The sequence below is a fragment of the Amblyraja radiata genome, chromosome 25, assembly GCF_010909765.2.
Source record: "Amblyraja radiata isolate CabotCenter1 chromosome 25, sAmbRad1.1.pri, whole genome shotgun sequence".
NCBI classification, from domain to species: Eukaryota; Metazoa; Chordata; class Chondrichthyes; order Rajiformes; family Rajidae; genus Amblyraja; species Amblyraja radiata.
In genome coordinates, this window is record NC_045980.1 from 15,315,174 (window position 1) to 15,333,307 (window position 18,134).

The following is an 18,134-nucleotide window of genomic DNA, read 5'->3' on the forward strand; positions in this document are numbered from 1 at the left end:
TGATGAAAAAAATGAATAACAAGCAAAATCTTTCCCAAAAAGTGAGCATGCACACATTGTTAATGACTAGTGTAAGTCACCAGGAATATACAGAGAATATGCAGATAAGATTCTCAATTTTTCACTGTTATAGGTCAGGGCATATCTATAAGGTGAGAGGGGCAAAATGTAATGGTGATTGCGGGCACATTTTGTTTACACAGAGTGGTGGAGGCAGTATAATATTGGCATTTCATAGGCTTTTGGAAAGGCACATGGAAGTGCAGGAAATAGAGGGATATGGATCAGGTACAAGCAGATGAGATCAGTTTAACATGGCATCATGTTCGGCACAAATATTGTGGGTCCATTCCTGTGCTGTACTATTCAATTTTCCATATCCCTTGAAACCTTTCCAGGCCACAATATTGTTTTTTTATGAGTTTCTTTTAAACCTAACACCCAAAAGTTTAACAGAATTCCAAGAACAACTGCTTGGATTCTGTCTGTTTTGAACCAAAAACTGTTTAAGAGAATGGCCCTTTCAAAATGAGTCACAGGTTCATGGATAAGAGGGTGCAGTCCAGAAGCAACATGTACCTACAGGTCACCTGAAACTGATGGGACTCAAACAATCAACTTAATATGCCTTAGCTGCAAGCTGTTTGTTAATACTGCCAGGGAACAACCATCCAAGGAGGCCACTGTATTACAGTGCCCTCCATAATGTTTGGAACAACGATCCATCATTTATTTATTTGCCTCTGTACTCCACAATTTGAGATTTGTAATTGAAATAATCACATGTGGTTAAAGTGCACATTGTCAGATTGTATTAAAGGGTTATTTTATACATTTTGGTTTCACCATGTAGAAATTACATTGTCCCCCCATTTCAGGGCACCATAATGTTTGGGACACACGGCTTCACAGGTCTTTGTGATTGCTCAGGTGTGCTTAATTGCCTCCTTAATGCAGGTATAAGAGAGCTCTCAGCACCTGGTCCTTCCTCTAGTCGTTCCATCACATTTGGAAATTTTTATTACTGTTTATCAACATGAGGACCAAAGTTGTGCCAATGAAAGTCAAAGAATCCATTATGAGACTGAGAACCAAGAATAAAACTGTTAGAGACATCAGCCAAACCTTAGGCTTACCAAAATCAATTGTTTGGAACATCATTAAGAAGAAAGAGAGCACTGGTGAGCTTACTAATCGCAAAGGGACAGGCAGGTCAAGGAAGACCACCACAGCTGATGACAGAAGAATTCTCTCTATAATAAAGAAAAATCCCCAAACGCCTGTCCGACAGATCAGAAACACTCTTCAGGAGTGGATTTGTCAATGACCACTGTCCGCAGAAGACTTCACGAACAGAAATACAGAGGCTACACTGCAAGATGCAAACCACTGGTTAGCCGCAAAACTAGGATGGCCAGGTTACAGTTTGCCAAGAAGTACTTAAAAGAGCAACCACAGCTCTGACAGATGAGACGAAGATTAACATATCAGAGTGATGGTAAGAGCAAAGTATGGAGGAGAGAAGGAACTGTCCAAGATCCAAAACATACCACTTCATCTGTGAAACACGGTGGTGGGGGTGTTATGGCCTGGGCATGTATTACTGCTGAAGGTACTGGCTCACTTATCTTCAATGATGATACAACTGCTGATGGTAGTAGCATAATGAATTCTGAAGTGTATAGACATGTCCTATCTGCTCAAGTTCAAACTAATGCCACAAAACACATTGGCCGGCAGTTCATTTTACAGCAAGACAATGATCCCAAACATACTGCTAAAGCAACAGAGGAGTTTGTCAAAGCTAAAAAATGGTAAATTCTCGAGTGGCCAAGTCAATCAATCAAATCTGAACCCATTTGAGAATGCCTTTTATATGCTGAAGAGAAAACTGAAGGGGACTAGCCCCCAAAACAAGCATAAGCTAAAGATGGCTGCAATACAGGCCTGGCCGAGCATCACCAGAGAAGACACCCAGCAACTGGTGATGTCCACGAATCGCAGATTTCAAGCAGTCATTGCATGCAAAGGATATGCAACAAAATACTAAACATTACTACATTCATTTACATGACATTGCTGTGTCCCAAATATTATAGTGCCCTGAAATGGGGGGACTATGTATAAACATTGCTGTAATTTCCACATGGTGAAACCAAAATGTATAAAAATGGCCTTTATTAAAATCTGACAATGTGCACTTTAACCACATGTGGGTTTTTTCTATTGCAAATGTCAAATTATGGCGTACAGAGGCAAATAGATAAATGATGGGTCCTTGTCCCAAACATTATGGAGGGCACAGTATATTTGCATAACATTTTCCTTGCAAATTAACCCAGAATCATTATTTATCTGTATTGTGAATTTTGCAATGTTTTTGGCTATTCAAACTTAGGAGCAACAAGACGTCCTCTTGAAAATAATTGATCACAATAAATCAATTACAACAGGTTGTAAAATTCACAGATTTTAGTTAAAGGATGAAATCCACTTGTGAAAAACAATTGACCTGCTTGATTGAGAACAGATGCTAAACCGAGCATTAGCTGTCACTTTGAACAGCCTGTGCAATGTAAAAGTTAAAAACCTATCACCCGTAATGCAATCTCTTTTTCCATCCCTTGCCCAATAACTTAAAATATTATATTGAAAGTACAGCTTCATTAGGCTACTGATGATACAATCTGCTTTATTACTACTTTATTACTACAGTTTTGATTGTTGTTTTGATATTCTGGAGATGAATACAAAAGATGAATACAAGGAGGACCAGGAGAAAGAAAAAGGAGTTTCATATGAAGCTTATTATGGGACCAAACAAAGATCATACCTGTGATGGTGAGCTACCGCCACCTAGGGGGGTGATCGAAGGGACGGACGGAAAAGGAGAGGAGAAGCGAGTTGTTGGAAATAAATCTGAAATTAAATAGCACATTTTTAGTATTGTTCATTGCCAATAATGACTAAAACTGGAAAAATTCAACAGCATACAGATTCCATCCAAATAGATTAGAAGTAATGTGTCTATGAATAGTGTGCAATGTTCACACCACACTTGGTAAAAATCTGCATCCATGTAATCTTTTGAAGTCTTTAAACTGGAAGTATTGAGACAAAGAACCGTATATACTGGTTAATACACCACACGACACAAAGTACGAGAGTAACTCAGCAGGTCAGGCAGCATCTCTGGAGAAATCCTGCAGAGATGCTGCCTGACCTGACTTTGTATAGTTTCGTGCATAAACTGGAGATAGTGGCTTAGAAATTCCTTTAAGATGTTGCCTTCTCTCATTAGCCCAGAGATACAATTCTATGCAGCAAGAAACAAGTTGCTAAGTGTTCAGAGAGGGACGTCCTGTATACAAGGAGACCTAGTAGATCCTTCATAACTCCAGCCATGTATAGACACAAAAAGCTGGAGTAACTCAGCGGGACAGGCAGCATCTTTGGAGAGAAGGAATGGGTGACGTTTCGGGTTGAGACCATTCTTCAGACTGGTTAAGGATAAGGGAAATGAGAGATATAGATGGCGATGTGGAGAGATAACGAACAATGAATGAAAGATATGCAAAAATATAATGATGATATAGGAAACAGGCTATTGTAAGCAGTTTATAGGGAGAAAATGAGAAGCTAGTGCGACTTGGGTGGGGGAAGACACCGAACGGAAATCAATATTCACACCACTGGGCTGCCCAAGCTAAATATGAGATGCTGTTCCTCCAATTTCTATTTAGCTTCACTCTGACAATGAAGGAGACCGAGGGCAGATAGGTCTGTGTAGGAAAGAACTGCAGATGCTGGTTTAAATCAAAGGTAGATACAAAATGCTGGAGTAACTCAGCGGGACAGGCAGCACTCTGGAGAGAAGAAATGGGTGACATTTCAGGTCTGAAGAAGGGTCTCGAACCGAAACGTCACCCATTCCTTCTCTCCAGAGATGCTGCCTGTCCCAATGAGTTACTCCAGCACTTTATGTCTAAGGTCTGCGTAGGAATGGGAAGGAGAATTACAGTGTCCAGCAACCGGGAGATCAGGTTGGATCACTCGTGCTGAGCGGAAGTGTTCCGCGAAACGATCGCCCAGTCTGCGTTTGGTCTCGCCGATGTATATGAGTCCACATCTTGAACAATGGATGCAGTAGATGAGGTTGGAGGAGTGCAGCCATGTATACTGCAGGAGGTTGCCCTCTGGAGGTCATTAGCGATAGTCCTACATGATGAACGCTGTCTACCAATGCCTGCATTAACAGAAATCTCCAACAGTAGCAAGCTTCTGCTTGCTCTGCTGGCTTCTCCGAGCTAAAGCAAAAATAGATGGAGTCGTCACTCTGAGCCTGGATAATAATAATAATAATAATAATAATATCTTTAATTGTCATTGCACGTCAGTGCAACGAGATTTAGTGTGCCGCTCCACTGATGTACAAGAAAGGTAAATAAATACAATACATAAATAAGCAAGCTGAATTGATTGACGTGACCATCTGAGGGAGACTGTCCAAAGGGGGTGGGTGGGGAGGCACTCAATTGGGCCGGTTCAGAGCCGCTATAGCTCTTGGGATAAAACTGTTCCTGAGTCTGGAGGTTCGGGCGTAGAAGGCCTTGTAACGTCTGCCGGAGGGAAGTAGTTGAAACAGACCGTGACAGGGGTGTGATGCTGAGGGCCTTCCTGAGGCACCGCGTGTGGTAGATGCCCTCCAAGGCTGGTAGCTGGATGACTTTCTAGAAGAAGAAAATGTGACGAGCTGCGCACCATGTAATGATCCCAAGGCTAAGGAGGCTATTGTAATGGAGACACAGAATATCACAGCAATATTTAGTAGTTAAAAAGGTGTATGATATGCTTGCCTTCATCTGTCAGAGTACTGAGTATACGAGTCATGAAGTCATGATGCAGCTTTATTGGTTAGGTCGCAGTTGGAGAATTGTGCAGTTCTGGTCATCCATTGCAGGAAGGATGTGGAGGTTACACAGAGGGTGCAGAACGGGTTTGCCAGGAGGCTGCCTGGTTAGAGGATATTAGCTATAAAGAGAGGATTGTTATCTCTGGAGCATGGAGGTATAGGGGAGGCATGACAAAAGTGAACAGTCATAACTCTTTTCTCCAATGACTGCAGGCCACGACTTTAAGGTCAGAGGGGGAAAGTATAAAGGAGATCTGCAGGGTAACTTTCTTTTTTACACAGAGAATGGTGGGTGCCTGGAACACACTGACAGGGACGGTGGTGAAAGCTAATTCGATAGTGGTGTTTAAGAGAGTTTTAGATAAGCATATGGATATGCAGGGAATGGATGTGGATCAATTCAAGCAGAGCGGATTAGTTTGATTTGGTATTATGTTTGGCACGGACATTGTGAACACATTGTGTTTCTGTGCTGTTCCACAAAAATAGCGTAAAATAAATTAGTTTACGCTGTACATAAACAACCACCTTTTAACTTCAAAGTACAAGTAGAAATCTTACCTTGGAAAGGTTCAAATGTGTCCATGAAGTCTAGATTGGGCTGAAGAGGGATCAGTCCAGGCTGAATCATATCTGCATTGCCAGCATGAGCTGTTGAAGCAACGAGAGTGTTTCAATACGCAATACCTAAATCATAGTCCCTAGATTTGGAACTTTGTGATAGTACATTTTAAGGCCATGGTGAATTCAACTACACAAATTAAAGACAGAATTCAATTCAAAACGCAATATGAGGCAATTCAAGCACAGATGAAAAGTGAGGGGGACGTGGGGCTAAGGATAGGCAGAGGTGAAGAGATGGGTCTTGAGGCGGGACTGGAAGATGGTGAGGGACACGGAATTGCGGATCAGCTGGGGGAGGGAGTTCCAGAGCCTGGGAGCTGCCCTGGAGAAGGCTCTGTCCCCAAAACTGCGGAGGTTGGACTTGTGGATGGAGAGGAGACCGGCTGATGTGGATCTGAGGGACCGTGAGGGTTGGTAGGGGGAGAGGAGGTCAGTGAGATATGGGGGGGCCAGATGGTGGAGGGCTTTGTAGGTGAGGACCAGGATTTTGTAGGTGATCCGGTGAGAGATGGGAAGCCAGTGAAGTTGTTTGAGGACTGGAGTGATGTGATGCCAGGATTTGGTGTGGGTGATGAGTCGGGCGGCTGCGTTCTGGACCAGTTGGAGTCGGTTGATGTAGGTGGAGCTGATGCCAAGGAGAAGTGAGTTGCAGTAGTCCAGTCGGGAGGAGATGAAGGCATGGATGAGTCTTTCAGCAGCGGGAGGTGTGAGAGAGGGTCTGAGTTTGGCGATGTTGCGGAGGTGAAAGAAGATGCATAAAAACTTTGAATAAAATCTTAAGTAAAGATGAACCGCATGTTTCAGGAAATGTCACTAACCAATCTCTCGTGGGTTAGGCCAGGCAACAGGATGGTGTGAAGACAAAGTTGAAAAAAGCGTGTCAGGGAATTCATACACTAGCATATCCATATCTAGGAGCTGGTCTTCCTCCATAGGAACGGGTGTATCACTCCCTCTTCTTTTTGCACACCATAATGCCAAGTCATCATCTTGAAATGAAAGGCAGCAGCTTTCTGCGCATCCATCATCAAACCCGGAAAGCTGAACATCATTGCAGAGCGCAATAAAAAAAACACTATTAGTGCTGCTGAAATGTAAACAGGTTTACCAACAATATAGGCACAATGAACTACAGTACTGGTTCACAGTAAAAGACACAGTGCTGGAATAACTCAGCAGGTCACGCAGCATCTCTGAAGAAAGGTCCCAACCCTTTACAGGGTTTACAATGTGCTATGTTTACACATTCTGTTGTGCTGCAGCAAGTAAGAATTTCATTGTTCTATCTGGGACACATGACAATAAAATACTCTTGACCCGAAATCCATGTTCTCCAGAACAGACTGAAAAAAGCTCCTGATCAGATACATCATCTATTTGTGATCTCCATAGATGCTGCCTGACCCAGAGTTACTTCAGCACTTTGTGAAACTGGGGTATTTCCCTCAGAACAGAGGAGCAGGTTGTAAGTAGATGTGAAAAGTTTTTAGAATCATAAAGGTTATGTATAAAGGAAAAACTTTCCACATTAGATAAGGGTCCAAGAACTAGGGGCCATAGATTTCAAATGAACTTGGAGGTTGAGTCGTGCAGCACTCAAAGTGGAGCATTCAGTGCATGCCAGAGAGGGAGGAATATGCAGGGTTGCGTGGAAGGGGTGGTCTAGTTGAATTACACAGAGCTGGTATAGACAGTACAGGCTAAGTGGCCTCCTTCCATGGTGTAACTATTGAGATTTCGCACACCATAACCGAGCACTATGACATGACCCATTTAAGTTATGTTCTTAAAGTTCATCCTAAGGGCCGACTCATATAAATAAGCTTCAGAGATGTGATCACATATAGCAATCACCCATTTTAAGAAATATTCAAACAAGCTCAGATTGGTGCTGATGTCAGAAGCATAATAAGGGTTCAACTTTGATGAATGTTTTTGCTTTTCTTTCAAAACTTACTTTAATCAGACATGAAAGGTCCTCATCTTTGTGCTTTTGCAACTAGAAAAGAAAAATAGTTAGAAATGTTAAAGAAATCAACAACATTTTGAAACACGCTCTACAAAAGCCCCGACTATATCATCCTAATCAGATAATAATATTTCTACTTTAAATGTGTCGTGAGAATCCAAAAATATGATGTTAAGATGTTACTTTAAAAAGGCAGAACCATCTGTTATTAATATACCAGAATTAAAATGGCATACCCTTTTCTTGAAGTATGTACGCCATTTGTGATACTCTCTTTTTACAATTTCAATTCTTCTTTTCCAGAATTTTCCTTCGGTAGCTGCCTAGGAAAAGAAAGAAATCCGCTTGAAGTCACACAACCCTCTGCAGCACATATTAACATGTATTCAAAAACAGAATAATAATGTTAAAATTACTATGAAAACAAATGCCTCCATTTCTTCATTAGAAAATGAAAACATTGCAATTCAAAATATTTCTCCTTAACCACAGATTGAAATTCATGCAGCGGTAGTTAATGTGGAAAAAATTTTTGAAAGGAAGGCCAATCATGGAACAGATTTTATACCGGAAGATTAAATATTTATATTGAATCTTCCTATCAAATTTTAAATGTCCACTTCAACCAGGCTACGTAGGAGTTTCACACTCACTTACTTCAGGTTTTCGCGGTTCGTCAAACTCAATTGTGCCATCTAGTGGGGTAACAAAATGGCAAACTGGATTGTCTCGTTTTTCCACATCTAAGAGAAAACAAAACATTGTTACTTGAGCAAATAAAAATGTTTTGCCAAGTTGCCAGTTCACAAAAGCCTTCCTCAATTCCACCAAAGTGGGTTGGGGAAGAGAACATGGCCAGTGTGCTCTTGCATTCTATTCAATAACCTTTGTCGAAAGTGTGCGTGCGGCTTTCAGTGAGAACGGTTTAAGTCTCACATATCACTGCCACAGAAGATTTTACATCAATAACTATGAGGGCACAAGTGGTGCCAGCAAGTTGATACTTGCAATAGAGAAGGGAAGAATGAGAAAAACAAACCACGCAGATAGATAAAAATACATTTTGTAAATTATATTACGGATAAAAGGCTTTGGGAGGTTACCTTGTCAGCAATCTGCATTGAACTTTGTGCAAAAAGGCAAGTAAACAAAATGTTTATGAACATTTACCTAAGCTAGTGGTTCTCTATTGGTAAACTTGTTCAAGTTTCCATATTCTTGAAGTGTCTGGGAATACAAGCTTGAAAATCAGTGATTGTGTGACCGCATGGATGAAAATAATGCCAGTATTTTGGAATATGTCTCCAATTTAACATCACATATTTTAGAGAAGAGAAAATGGTTAGATTGGCTAAGATTCAAATAGTTTTGGAACGTCAGGATTGGAAACAAGGTGCTTTGACAGTTGATATAGGCAGTACAAACCGGAAACATTCAACATGAGATATGCCATCAGGAGAGAGAAGTAACATTGTACAAGGAAAATAAATAAGTCAGCGTAAACCACTTTTGTGCACAGCAGCTGCAGTGACATAAGAGGAAATCATCTGCCAGTACTCTTGATCTAATGCATTTATATTTCAACCAACTGTGGAGGCAGGAGTTGCAAGGATATATTCAATGACCTGTATTGTCCTTGAGTTTATTTTAGATCTACAAGCCAAGAGAAACAACAGTGTTTACACAGTGACATGAAAAACTGTCTTTGCGTGCAGATTACTCTTGATGCTTCAATAATTTCTAAAATGATATTTGACAATCAATAACTGCCAGGTTAAGAACCATCAAAACAGCAAAAGTAATGGGGAGCACGCAACATGTGTAGGATGGAACTGCAGATGCTGGTTTATACCGAACATAGACACAAAATGCTGGAAACATCACCCACTCCTTTTCTCCAGAGACCTGATTCAAGAAGTGGGATAGGATGTCCTTGATAAAGCTGCACTTTGGGCAAAGAAATGAACTAACTTACTAAACATCACAGATCAAATCAAGAAAGAAAGAGACAAAGATATTTTAACTTACATTGCATATACCATGCCCTCCAGATAGCGTTGTTCAGTCGAATCTTGTCTCTCCACAAAAGTTTCAATCCTTTAAAATTTTTCCATTTGGGGGAAACCAATTTTCCACTAAAAATAAACATATTCAATTTTAAAATATATTGCTTCCATACATTAAATCATTCTAAGATTAGCGACCTAGAAAATGCATTAATAACAGTAAATCTTCCAAACAACAGCAGTTAACTAACTACCGAGTGAAGTGCTTGAACGGAGATGTAATAATTTGTCAAAGTTAAGATTCCACAAAGCAACACGAATCAAAGGACTGATTGAAAAATAAGCTAGCAGACCAAGGAAAGCATGCAACAGGCTACAAGGAGAGTCTGATTCACTGTGTACATAGACAAGAAGAGGTTGAAGGCCAACTGGATGTAAGGCAATGTTCATTCTTTACTTCCTACAATAATACAACAGCTAATCGAGATGAAACTCCTTGTTACAAGGTTTTATTCTTAATGTATGGAAGCACGTGCATGGCATGGTAGGAGATGGTGTGACTTTGAATGAGTCACATGGAGACAAGAGCTGTAAGGGGCCTTTATTCAACACAAGTAGACATTCAGGAAGAATCTTCGAGGAGAACCTCCCTGAACTCAAAAGTGCAGTTTTTATATTCTTGAAGCATAAAAAGGTAATTAAATAGTTTCAATTGTTGCAATTGCACAATTCACTTCAGTATTCATCCATAACTTTGTTTTCCCCCATTGCAATCGTCACCAGTTTTCCAATTGTGTTGCCAAGAATGTAATAAATTTGGAAGTATGAAATCTGTAAATTAGTCATAACTGCACTTCTTTCACATTTTAAATGAACCAAGCACAAGAACTCTGCAGATCTGCTCAGTTCTAGTTCTGTAAGATCGCTTAAATGTCCAAGCAACTTCACCTTGCCGCTGCATCAGTAGAAAATTATTTCAATACAAAGAGCTCTCAGCAAAGGGAGCATTCGTCTTCGTGTATTGTTCTGATGGTAGTTTTATATTCCATGAAGCAGGTGGGCTTGTTCACTCTGGAGTTTAGAAGGATGAGAGGATATCTCTTTAAAACATATAAGATTATTAAGGGTTTGGACACGCTAAAGGCAGGAAACATGTTCCCGATGTTGGGGGAGTCCAGAACCAGGGGCCACAGTATAAGAATAACGAGTAAGCCATTTAAAACAGAGACGAGGAAACACTTTTTCTCACAGAGAGTGGTGAGTCTGTGGAATTCTCTGCCTCAGAGGGCGGTGGAGGCAGGTTCTCTGGATGCTTTCAAGAAAGAGCTAGATAGGGCTCTTAAAAATACCGGAGTCCGGGGATATGGGGAGAAGGCAGGAACGGGGTACTGATTGGGGATGATCAGCCATGATCACATTGAATGCTGGCTTGAAGGGCCGAATGGCCTACTTCTGCACCTATTGTCTATTGTCTATTGAATACATCAATCATAGTAGCACTGAAAGCACAGCAAGGGGCATAGTCTCCTGAGACCCAGAATCCAACTTTCATGGAGTTTGTGTAGGAAGGAACTGCAGATGCTGGTTTAACCCAAAGATAGACACAAAAAGCTGGAATAACTCAGCGGGTCAGGCAGCATCTCTGGAGAAAAGGAATAGGTGACATTTGGTTTGAGATCCTTCTTCAGGCTGACAGTCAGGGGGTATTTTAGTTTATATTTGGATTTTAATTTAGTTTAGTTTAGTTTAGTTTAGAGATACAACCCAGAAAGAGGCCCTTCAGCCCACCGAGTCCGCCCCAACCAGCTATCACCCCGAACAGTAGCACTATCCTCCACACTCGGGACAATTTATAATTTTTCTGAAGGCAATTAACCTGCAAACCAGTGCATCTTTGGAATATGGGAGGAAACTAGAGCAACCATAGAAAACCCACAGTTCCAAGGAGAACATGCAAACTCCCTACAGACAGCACTGGTAGTCAGGATCGAAGCCGGGTCTCTGGCGTTGAAAGGCAGCAACTACCGTTGCATCACTGTGCCACTAGATTTTGTGATCTGGTAATTTTCACTCAGATGATTAGCAAAGATATAGAACTCATGCTGATTTAAAAGGCAGCAGAGCAAATCTCTATATACTGAAAGATGTACATCACAAAAAGAGGGCAGGAAATCCAGGCTCCTGAAGAAGATTGAGGGCATCTGTCACAGTAAAACTCTGCATAATCTGACAGAGAGCAGATCTACGATTCCATGTGATACTCTGTATGCCACAATCTTCAACACAATGGAGACATCAGGGATAGTTTGACAGAGATTTGAGAGACACTTAAATGAGATACCGGGAGACAGATTCAATTCAATCAGGAATGAAATTTAAAGGAATTAATAGAGAAAATTAGGTAAGGGAGCAGTAAATTAGATGCCAACAAAATGCAAATAACAATGAGAAACAAAGAGGGGATCCATCTCCAGACAGTGACTGCTGCAGGTTTTAGTTTTAAAGATACAGCATGGAAATAGGCTCTTCGACCCACTGAGTCCACTTTGACCATCAATCATTCATTCATGCAAGTTACATGTTATCCCACTTTCTCATCCTATACTTTATACTTTAGGGGCAATTTACTGAGGCCAATTGTCCTATAAACCCGCACGTCCTTGGAATGTGGGAGGAAATGTGGGAGCATCCAGAGGAAATCCACTTAGTCACAAGGAGAACGTGCAAACTCACGCAGACAGCACCCAAAGTCAGATTCAAACCCAGGTTTCTGGCGCTGTGAGGCAGCAGCTCCACCAGCTGTGCCGCACAGTAGTTTGTGGTTCTATAGGAGCTGCTGCTATTCACTCAACTCCATTTGCAGGGCAATATTTACCAGAATGTTAAAATCTGTTAATGACACCAATTGATCAAGCAATAAGTAAAAGATGAATGAACATTCAGTGATTAAAACCTCTTATGTAGTTAGACCAGAACAATGGAACCTATAATAAAAGATATACACAAAATGGTGGAGTAACTCAGCATGTCAGGCAGTATCTCTGGAGAAAATGGATAGGTGACGTTTCCGGTCGGACCTATTCATTTTCTCCAGAGATGCTGCCTGCCCGTTGAGTTACTCCAGCAATTTGTATCCATCTTTGAGATATACCAGTATCCACAGTTCCTTTTCATTCCATTGAAACCTATAGTTGTGAATAATGTGTTAAGTTTTTGTTTAAAACTGTCACATTGCTCAGTGCTATCCAATTTGTCAGACACTTACATGTGGCTAACTGAGAATCCAAATGCAGATAACTCCATTTTTGATCAATAGATGATCAATGTGCACGTGCATATAAAGTGGTAAGACTAAGTTTACATGCGAGACCAATCACAGGCTCAGCGATCGTTTTGCTGAACACCTCCACTCAATCCGTCTAAACCTATCTGATTTGCCGGTTGCTAAACACTTAACTCCCTCTCCCATTCCCACACCAACCTTTCTATCCTGGGCCTCCACCATTGTCAGAGTGAGGCCTAGCGCAAATTGGAGGAACAGCACCTCATATTTCGCTTGGGTAGCTTACACCCCAGCGGTATAAATATTGGATTCTCAAACTTCAAGTAGCCTGCGTTTTTCCTCTCTCCATCCCTCCTCCTTCCCAGTTCTCTGGCCAGTCTGACTGACCCCGGTTACATTTTATCTGTTTGCTTTGTTGTCACCTTTTCCTAACTAACAATGGTCTATTCCACATTTTCCTTAATCTTTTGATATCTCATTTTCACACACTTTGCCCTTCCTTGTCTCTCCCTCTCCTCTGACTCTCAGTTTGAAGGTCTCAACCAGAAACGTCACCCATTCCTATGCTGCCTGTCCCGCTGAGTTACTCCAGCATTTTGCGTTCATCTTACATGTATTTTACATCTGTTAAGATATATTGCTTCCCTTGTTAATGCTTGCTATTAGTGTTCTAGTAAGCTGTGCAACAGTTTTGGGAATACTGTACACTAGCAATATCAGAGAAACAGATCAGACATCATAATCATCAACTGGAATTAGTACCCCACGCCACCACAGGTAGTTAAAACCCTAACAAACAAGGTTATTAAAGGCAGTGGAAAAACATTCATACAAGGCGAGCATATAGACTGCAGAGTTGGACTCATGTATACGGGATTATGTAGAGATTTCCAGTTAAACATTACGGTAATCAGAATGATGCACACTCGCATCAAGAAATCTTTTGCCTCATCATAGAACAACTTAACACAATTAAATGTTGAAGAATAATAACGCAACAACTATGTTACTGCAGAAGCATTTAATGGAGAGATCTGGTTAACATTTTCAAAATTACAATTTATAACCATCCGAATTGGATATTTTATAAACCAAAGCACACTTTAAACTGCAAAGCTATTTCTGTTTCAAAATATAAAGATATATATCTAGCCAAGTAAATAAAAATTGTGATTAATAAATTACTGTTTACAAACACACCTCTTTTCTTCCCCTGCTTTTGCATACTTAAAATAGTTCTCCAAGTTTAGCGGCAAATTAGTGTGAAGAAGGGTCCTGAGTCGAATCGGTAGTGCATCCATTTCCTCCACAGATGCTGCCTGACCCACCGAGTTCCTCCAGTGAAGTCTCTTTATGTCTCCACTTTACAGTACCGACAACAATAGCTAAGGACATTGTAGGGCAATATATAAGTATCTGCTATGGTAAGTATGATGAATGCACACTCCTCCTTACACCAAAGGAGTAATGTTCTTGTAAACCCAGGCTGCAGTGCAGAGGATGATAGTGGGTATGTATGTACTGTGTGACTAGACGTGGAAAAATGAAGTTATTGAGAAATAGGTGGCAAAGATGGTTTGCAGAAATCAAGTTTTTCACATTTCTAGAATGTAAAAGCAAAATTTAGTTCCACAGTTACTTCTGATATTTAAGCAATTGGATTAATTGGTCTACTTTCAATTTCCAATTTGGAAGCCAAAAAACATAATACTATTGGTTATTCTGGGAACATTGCCATTTTTCTGGTTCCATCAAGTGCCAGGGCAACTTGTACTTTATCATCAGCCCTTCAAGATTAGCAAGAAAATAAGTTTGGATTAAAGAAGCGTTGTCAAAACATATTTCCCAGTATATTACAGAAACTAGAATTTATTCATAACTAAATACTGCAATTTACCTGCAAGCAAGTTCCCTCAAAGTACATTAAAAGAGGCATAAGAAACATTTGCAAAGAAACCGCTTATTGAACACAGGTACTAAACATAGCTAGGAGCAACATAACATTTATATAACACAAATAAACAACACCTATGTAGTTAGGCATATAATTTTGAGCTGTATTGTGTTACAGAACTTTACATATAATGGCTTATTAATGGCATTTAATATTGGTTAGTCACACTCTAAAGTAAAAAAAAGGCCAAGTTCCAGTATGAACTGAGAGTTTGGCAATACTTCTACCAGGATCAGATGTTTTGCATTCCCTGTGGGAAGAAACAGGAAATTCTAAACTTCACAGTTAAGGCTCAATTTAGACAATTTCAACATTGCCACATAAACAGTCTACACACCCAAAATTCAAGCTGTAAAACAGCTAAGTTAACAACGGTTTATGCTAGTGTCATAATTTGAATATTTAGATGCCTCTAGACATAGTCATTATAAAAGTGTTATCTGCAACATAGTGGGAAAATCTAGGAGTTTCCCTAGTCCTACTCGTTCGTTTTAGCTCCAAGGCTCCATTCAAGCTATTCAAATTCTGTTGTTTGTTTTACTGCCTCATCCTTATTTGATTTTTACTTGTATAGAACATTTTTTAAACCAGTTATTTTAGATATTCAAACTTGATTTTTGTACTCAAGTATTAAGACTATGACACAAACCATAATCTTATGACTCAAGATGAGCATGCCACCAACTATGACAATGTTGGCAAAACAGGGCATTTAAAAAAAAATGTTACATGAGAAGTGTAAAATGCTACAAAATACATTGACAACCAAACTGGTATCCCATAACCACGTGGAAACACAAAGAGAACCTATGGAATGGCCCTGGTTCCCACCAACTCAACTGTGCTTCCACTCCAAGAAAGATTTTTACTGGAGCTGCATCTCACCGTACTTCTGTAATTGGCAATTAACATGACCCCACTGGAGTTTACGTGCAAAATCAATGTTCAATTCAGTTTCACAGAAAATGAGCAGATACATTTCTCTGTTGATTGTAGTTCCTGAGTTACAATCTTCCACAGTGCTAATATCTATTAATAGCTCATGTATCCCGAGAGAAATATTAGTCCTGTGGAAGCTGATGAACTATCTCTTTGCTGTGCAAAGGCCACAAACGTAATGAACTTGGACATCAGGCACAAGACAACGCAAGTTATCTGTTGAATCTGAACCCTAACTGCCCTCTGGTTAACAATTTAAAGAAATCCTTAACATCTAACTACATGGATTAAGTAGCATAGAAACATGGGCTGTTGTCACTTTCACTGCAACTATGGGAGGAGGTTCACAGAATTTGTGTCTTCCTCGAGTATCTCAAAGAGTAGATAGTCGAGTCATTACTTAAGATAGCCTTTGCCTCCAGGGTTCTCGTAACAATGCTTTATTAGAGCTCCAGGTTATTAATAATCAGAAACAGGTGTTTGAGAGATTAACTGTAATGAGGAAGTAGGCAGAGGGCCACAGTAACTCTTCAAACAATAATATTATTCTGAATACCATACCTTGCACAGCAAAAATAAGCGTATTTTGAAAAATACATAGAACAATTTTTATATCTGAAGAAGGTCACCCTTCTTCCCAGAGATGCTGCCTGTTCTGCTGAGTTACTCCAGCATTTTGTGTCTGCCAGTGTAAACCAGCATCAGCCGTTCCTTTAGTCATAGAACCATTTTTATGTTCCTTTTGTTGGCCGTCCAGGCAAAGTCATGAGCTGGCCATAAATCACACTAGTCCCAGGTCACCCTCAACTAGGTATTGAACAATTAATGGTTTTAATCCAAAAGAATGGTGAATATTATTGGGTACATTGGACATTTAGTAGCTTTAACCAAGAAGAGCAGTTTAATGTACATCATTCAACTGTTCAATTTTTATGTGTATCAATGATGTTACACATATATAGTATGCAATCATCATGTACAGGTTTGTCCACATTGTATGCAAAATTAAGATTTCACTCATGTAAATGCTGATTGAACTTGAATTACTACAAAAGCATAGTCCAAAATACTTGTCTTAATGTTTTATATCGTATACTAGACCAAGTGCAGACCCGTTGGGTCTGTTCCCCCAACGTGCGGTTGTGGGGGGGGGGGGGGGGGGGGGGGGCGGCATGCAGCGTCACACACACTAACTATCCCCCCCCCCCCGCGCACACACGCTAATTACCCCCCTTGATAATATATTAATATTATTAATTTGCTCCTTTTACCCCATAGTTCGGAGGCACCGGCCGCAGACCCGATGGACAGGAACATCGGGAGCTCGCAGGTCCCTGGTGGGAGACCGCTTTTCCGAGCTCCGCAACGGCGACTTCTCCCGCTGGAACCGCGGGTTTAAAGGACATGGAGCCGGGGCCTAACATCGCCCGGCGTGGCTTAAACGGCCTCAGGACTTACCATCGCCCACCAGGGGCTTTAACATCGGAGCCCCAGTTCGCCTCGACACTGCAGTTGGACTGCTGAACCGCGGGAGAAGGAACAAAGGGAAGAGATAAAGACTTTGCCTTCCATCACAGTGAGGAGATGTTGGAGACTCACTGTGATGGATGTTTATGTAAACTGTGTTAAGTGTGGGTCTTGGATTGTTTTGTAATGTAAAAAAAACTGTAGAAATGATATTTCGTTCAAACCTAGGTTTGAATGACAATAAATAGCATTCTATCTATAACCACCCTATCAACAGACGCATAGCCCCCAACTTGCAGTCACATCTAGAGGGGGGGGGGGTGGGGGTAGAGAATGAGAGCAGAGAGAGAAGGGGCAGAGACAGAGAGAGAGGCAGAGACAGAGAGAGCGGGACAAGAGGGAGAGGGGGGTGGAGGGGAGGAGAAGAGGGAGGGTGGGTGAGGGGGGAAAGGTGGGGGAGGAGGGGAAAGAGGGAGGGGAGGAGAGAGAGAGATGGGGAGGGGAGGAGAGAGGGGGTGAGAGTGAGGGGGAGAGAGAAGGGGAGCTGAGAGGGGGGTGAGGGGAGCAGGGAGGGGGAGGGTGGAGGGTAGGGGGTGTGGAGGGAGGGGGGTTTAGGGGAGGGAGGGTGGGGGAGGGGATGGAGGGGGAGAGAAAGAGGGGAAAGGGAGAGAGAGGGGGGAGAGGTGGTGCTGAGTGAGGGGGAGAGAGAGGGGGTGCTGAGAGGGGGGTGAGGTGAGGGGGAAAAGGTGGGGAGCAGGGAGGGTGGAGGGAAGGGGGTAGGGGGGTGTGGAGGGTTGGGGAGGGGAGGATGGGGAGAAAAAGGAGAGAGAGAGAGAGAGGGGGGAGAGGAGGGGGAGAGGGGAGGGGGGGAGGAGTGGGGGGTGGAGAGAGAGGAGGGGAGAGAGATAGTGTCTTTTTACTTCAACCCAAACCCCCCAAACAACCATTTGCAGGCAGTGCCTTTTTACTTCAAACCAACC

The 18,134-nt window shown here is 41.5% G+C and overlaps 1 protein-coding gene across 1 annotated transcript in view; it reads right to left on the bottom strand.

Annotated features, from left to right (window-relative positions):
• Positions 1–18,134, bottom strand: part of LOC116987308 (MLX interacting protein) — a 58,268-nt gene that overhangs the window by 23,372 nt on the left and 16,762 nt on the right. The window contains exons 2-8 of the mRNA XM_033043228.1: positions 9,534–9,640; positions 8,163–8,248; positions 7,742–7,828; positions 7,494–7,535; positions 6,355–6,577; positions 5,474–5,563; positions 2,834–2,919 (exon numbers count right to left, since the gene is read on the bottom strand). Of these exons, the coding sequence (XP_032899119.1) occupies positions 2,834–2,919; positions 5,474–5,563; positions 6,355–6,577; positions 7,494–7,535; positions 7,742–7,828; positions 8,163–8,248; positions 9,534–9,640 (721 nt within the window). The remainder of the gene's footprint in view (positions 1–2,833; positions 2,920–5,473; positions 5,564–6,354; positions 6,578–7,493; positions 7,536–7,741; positions 7,829–8,162; positions 8,249–9,533; positions 9,641–18,134) is intronic.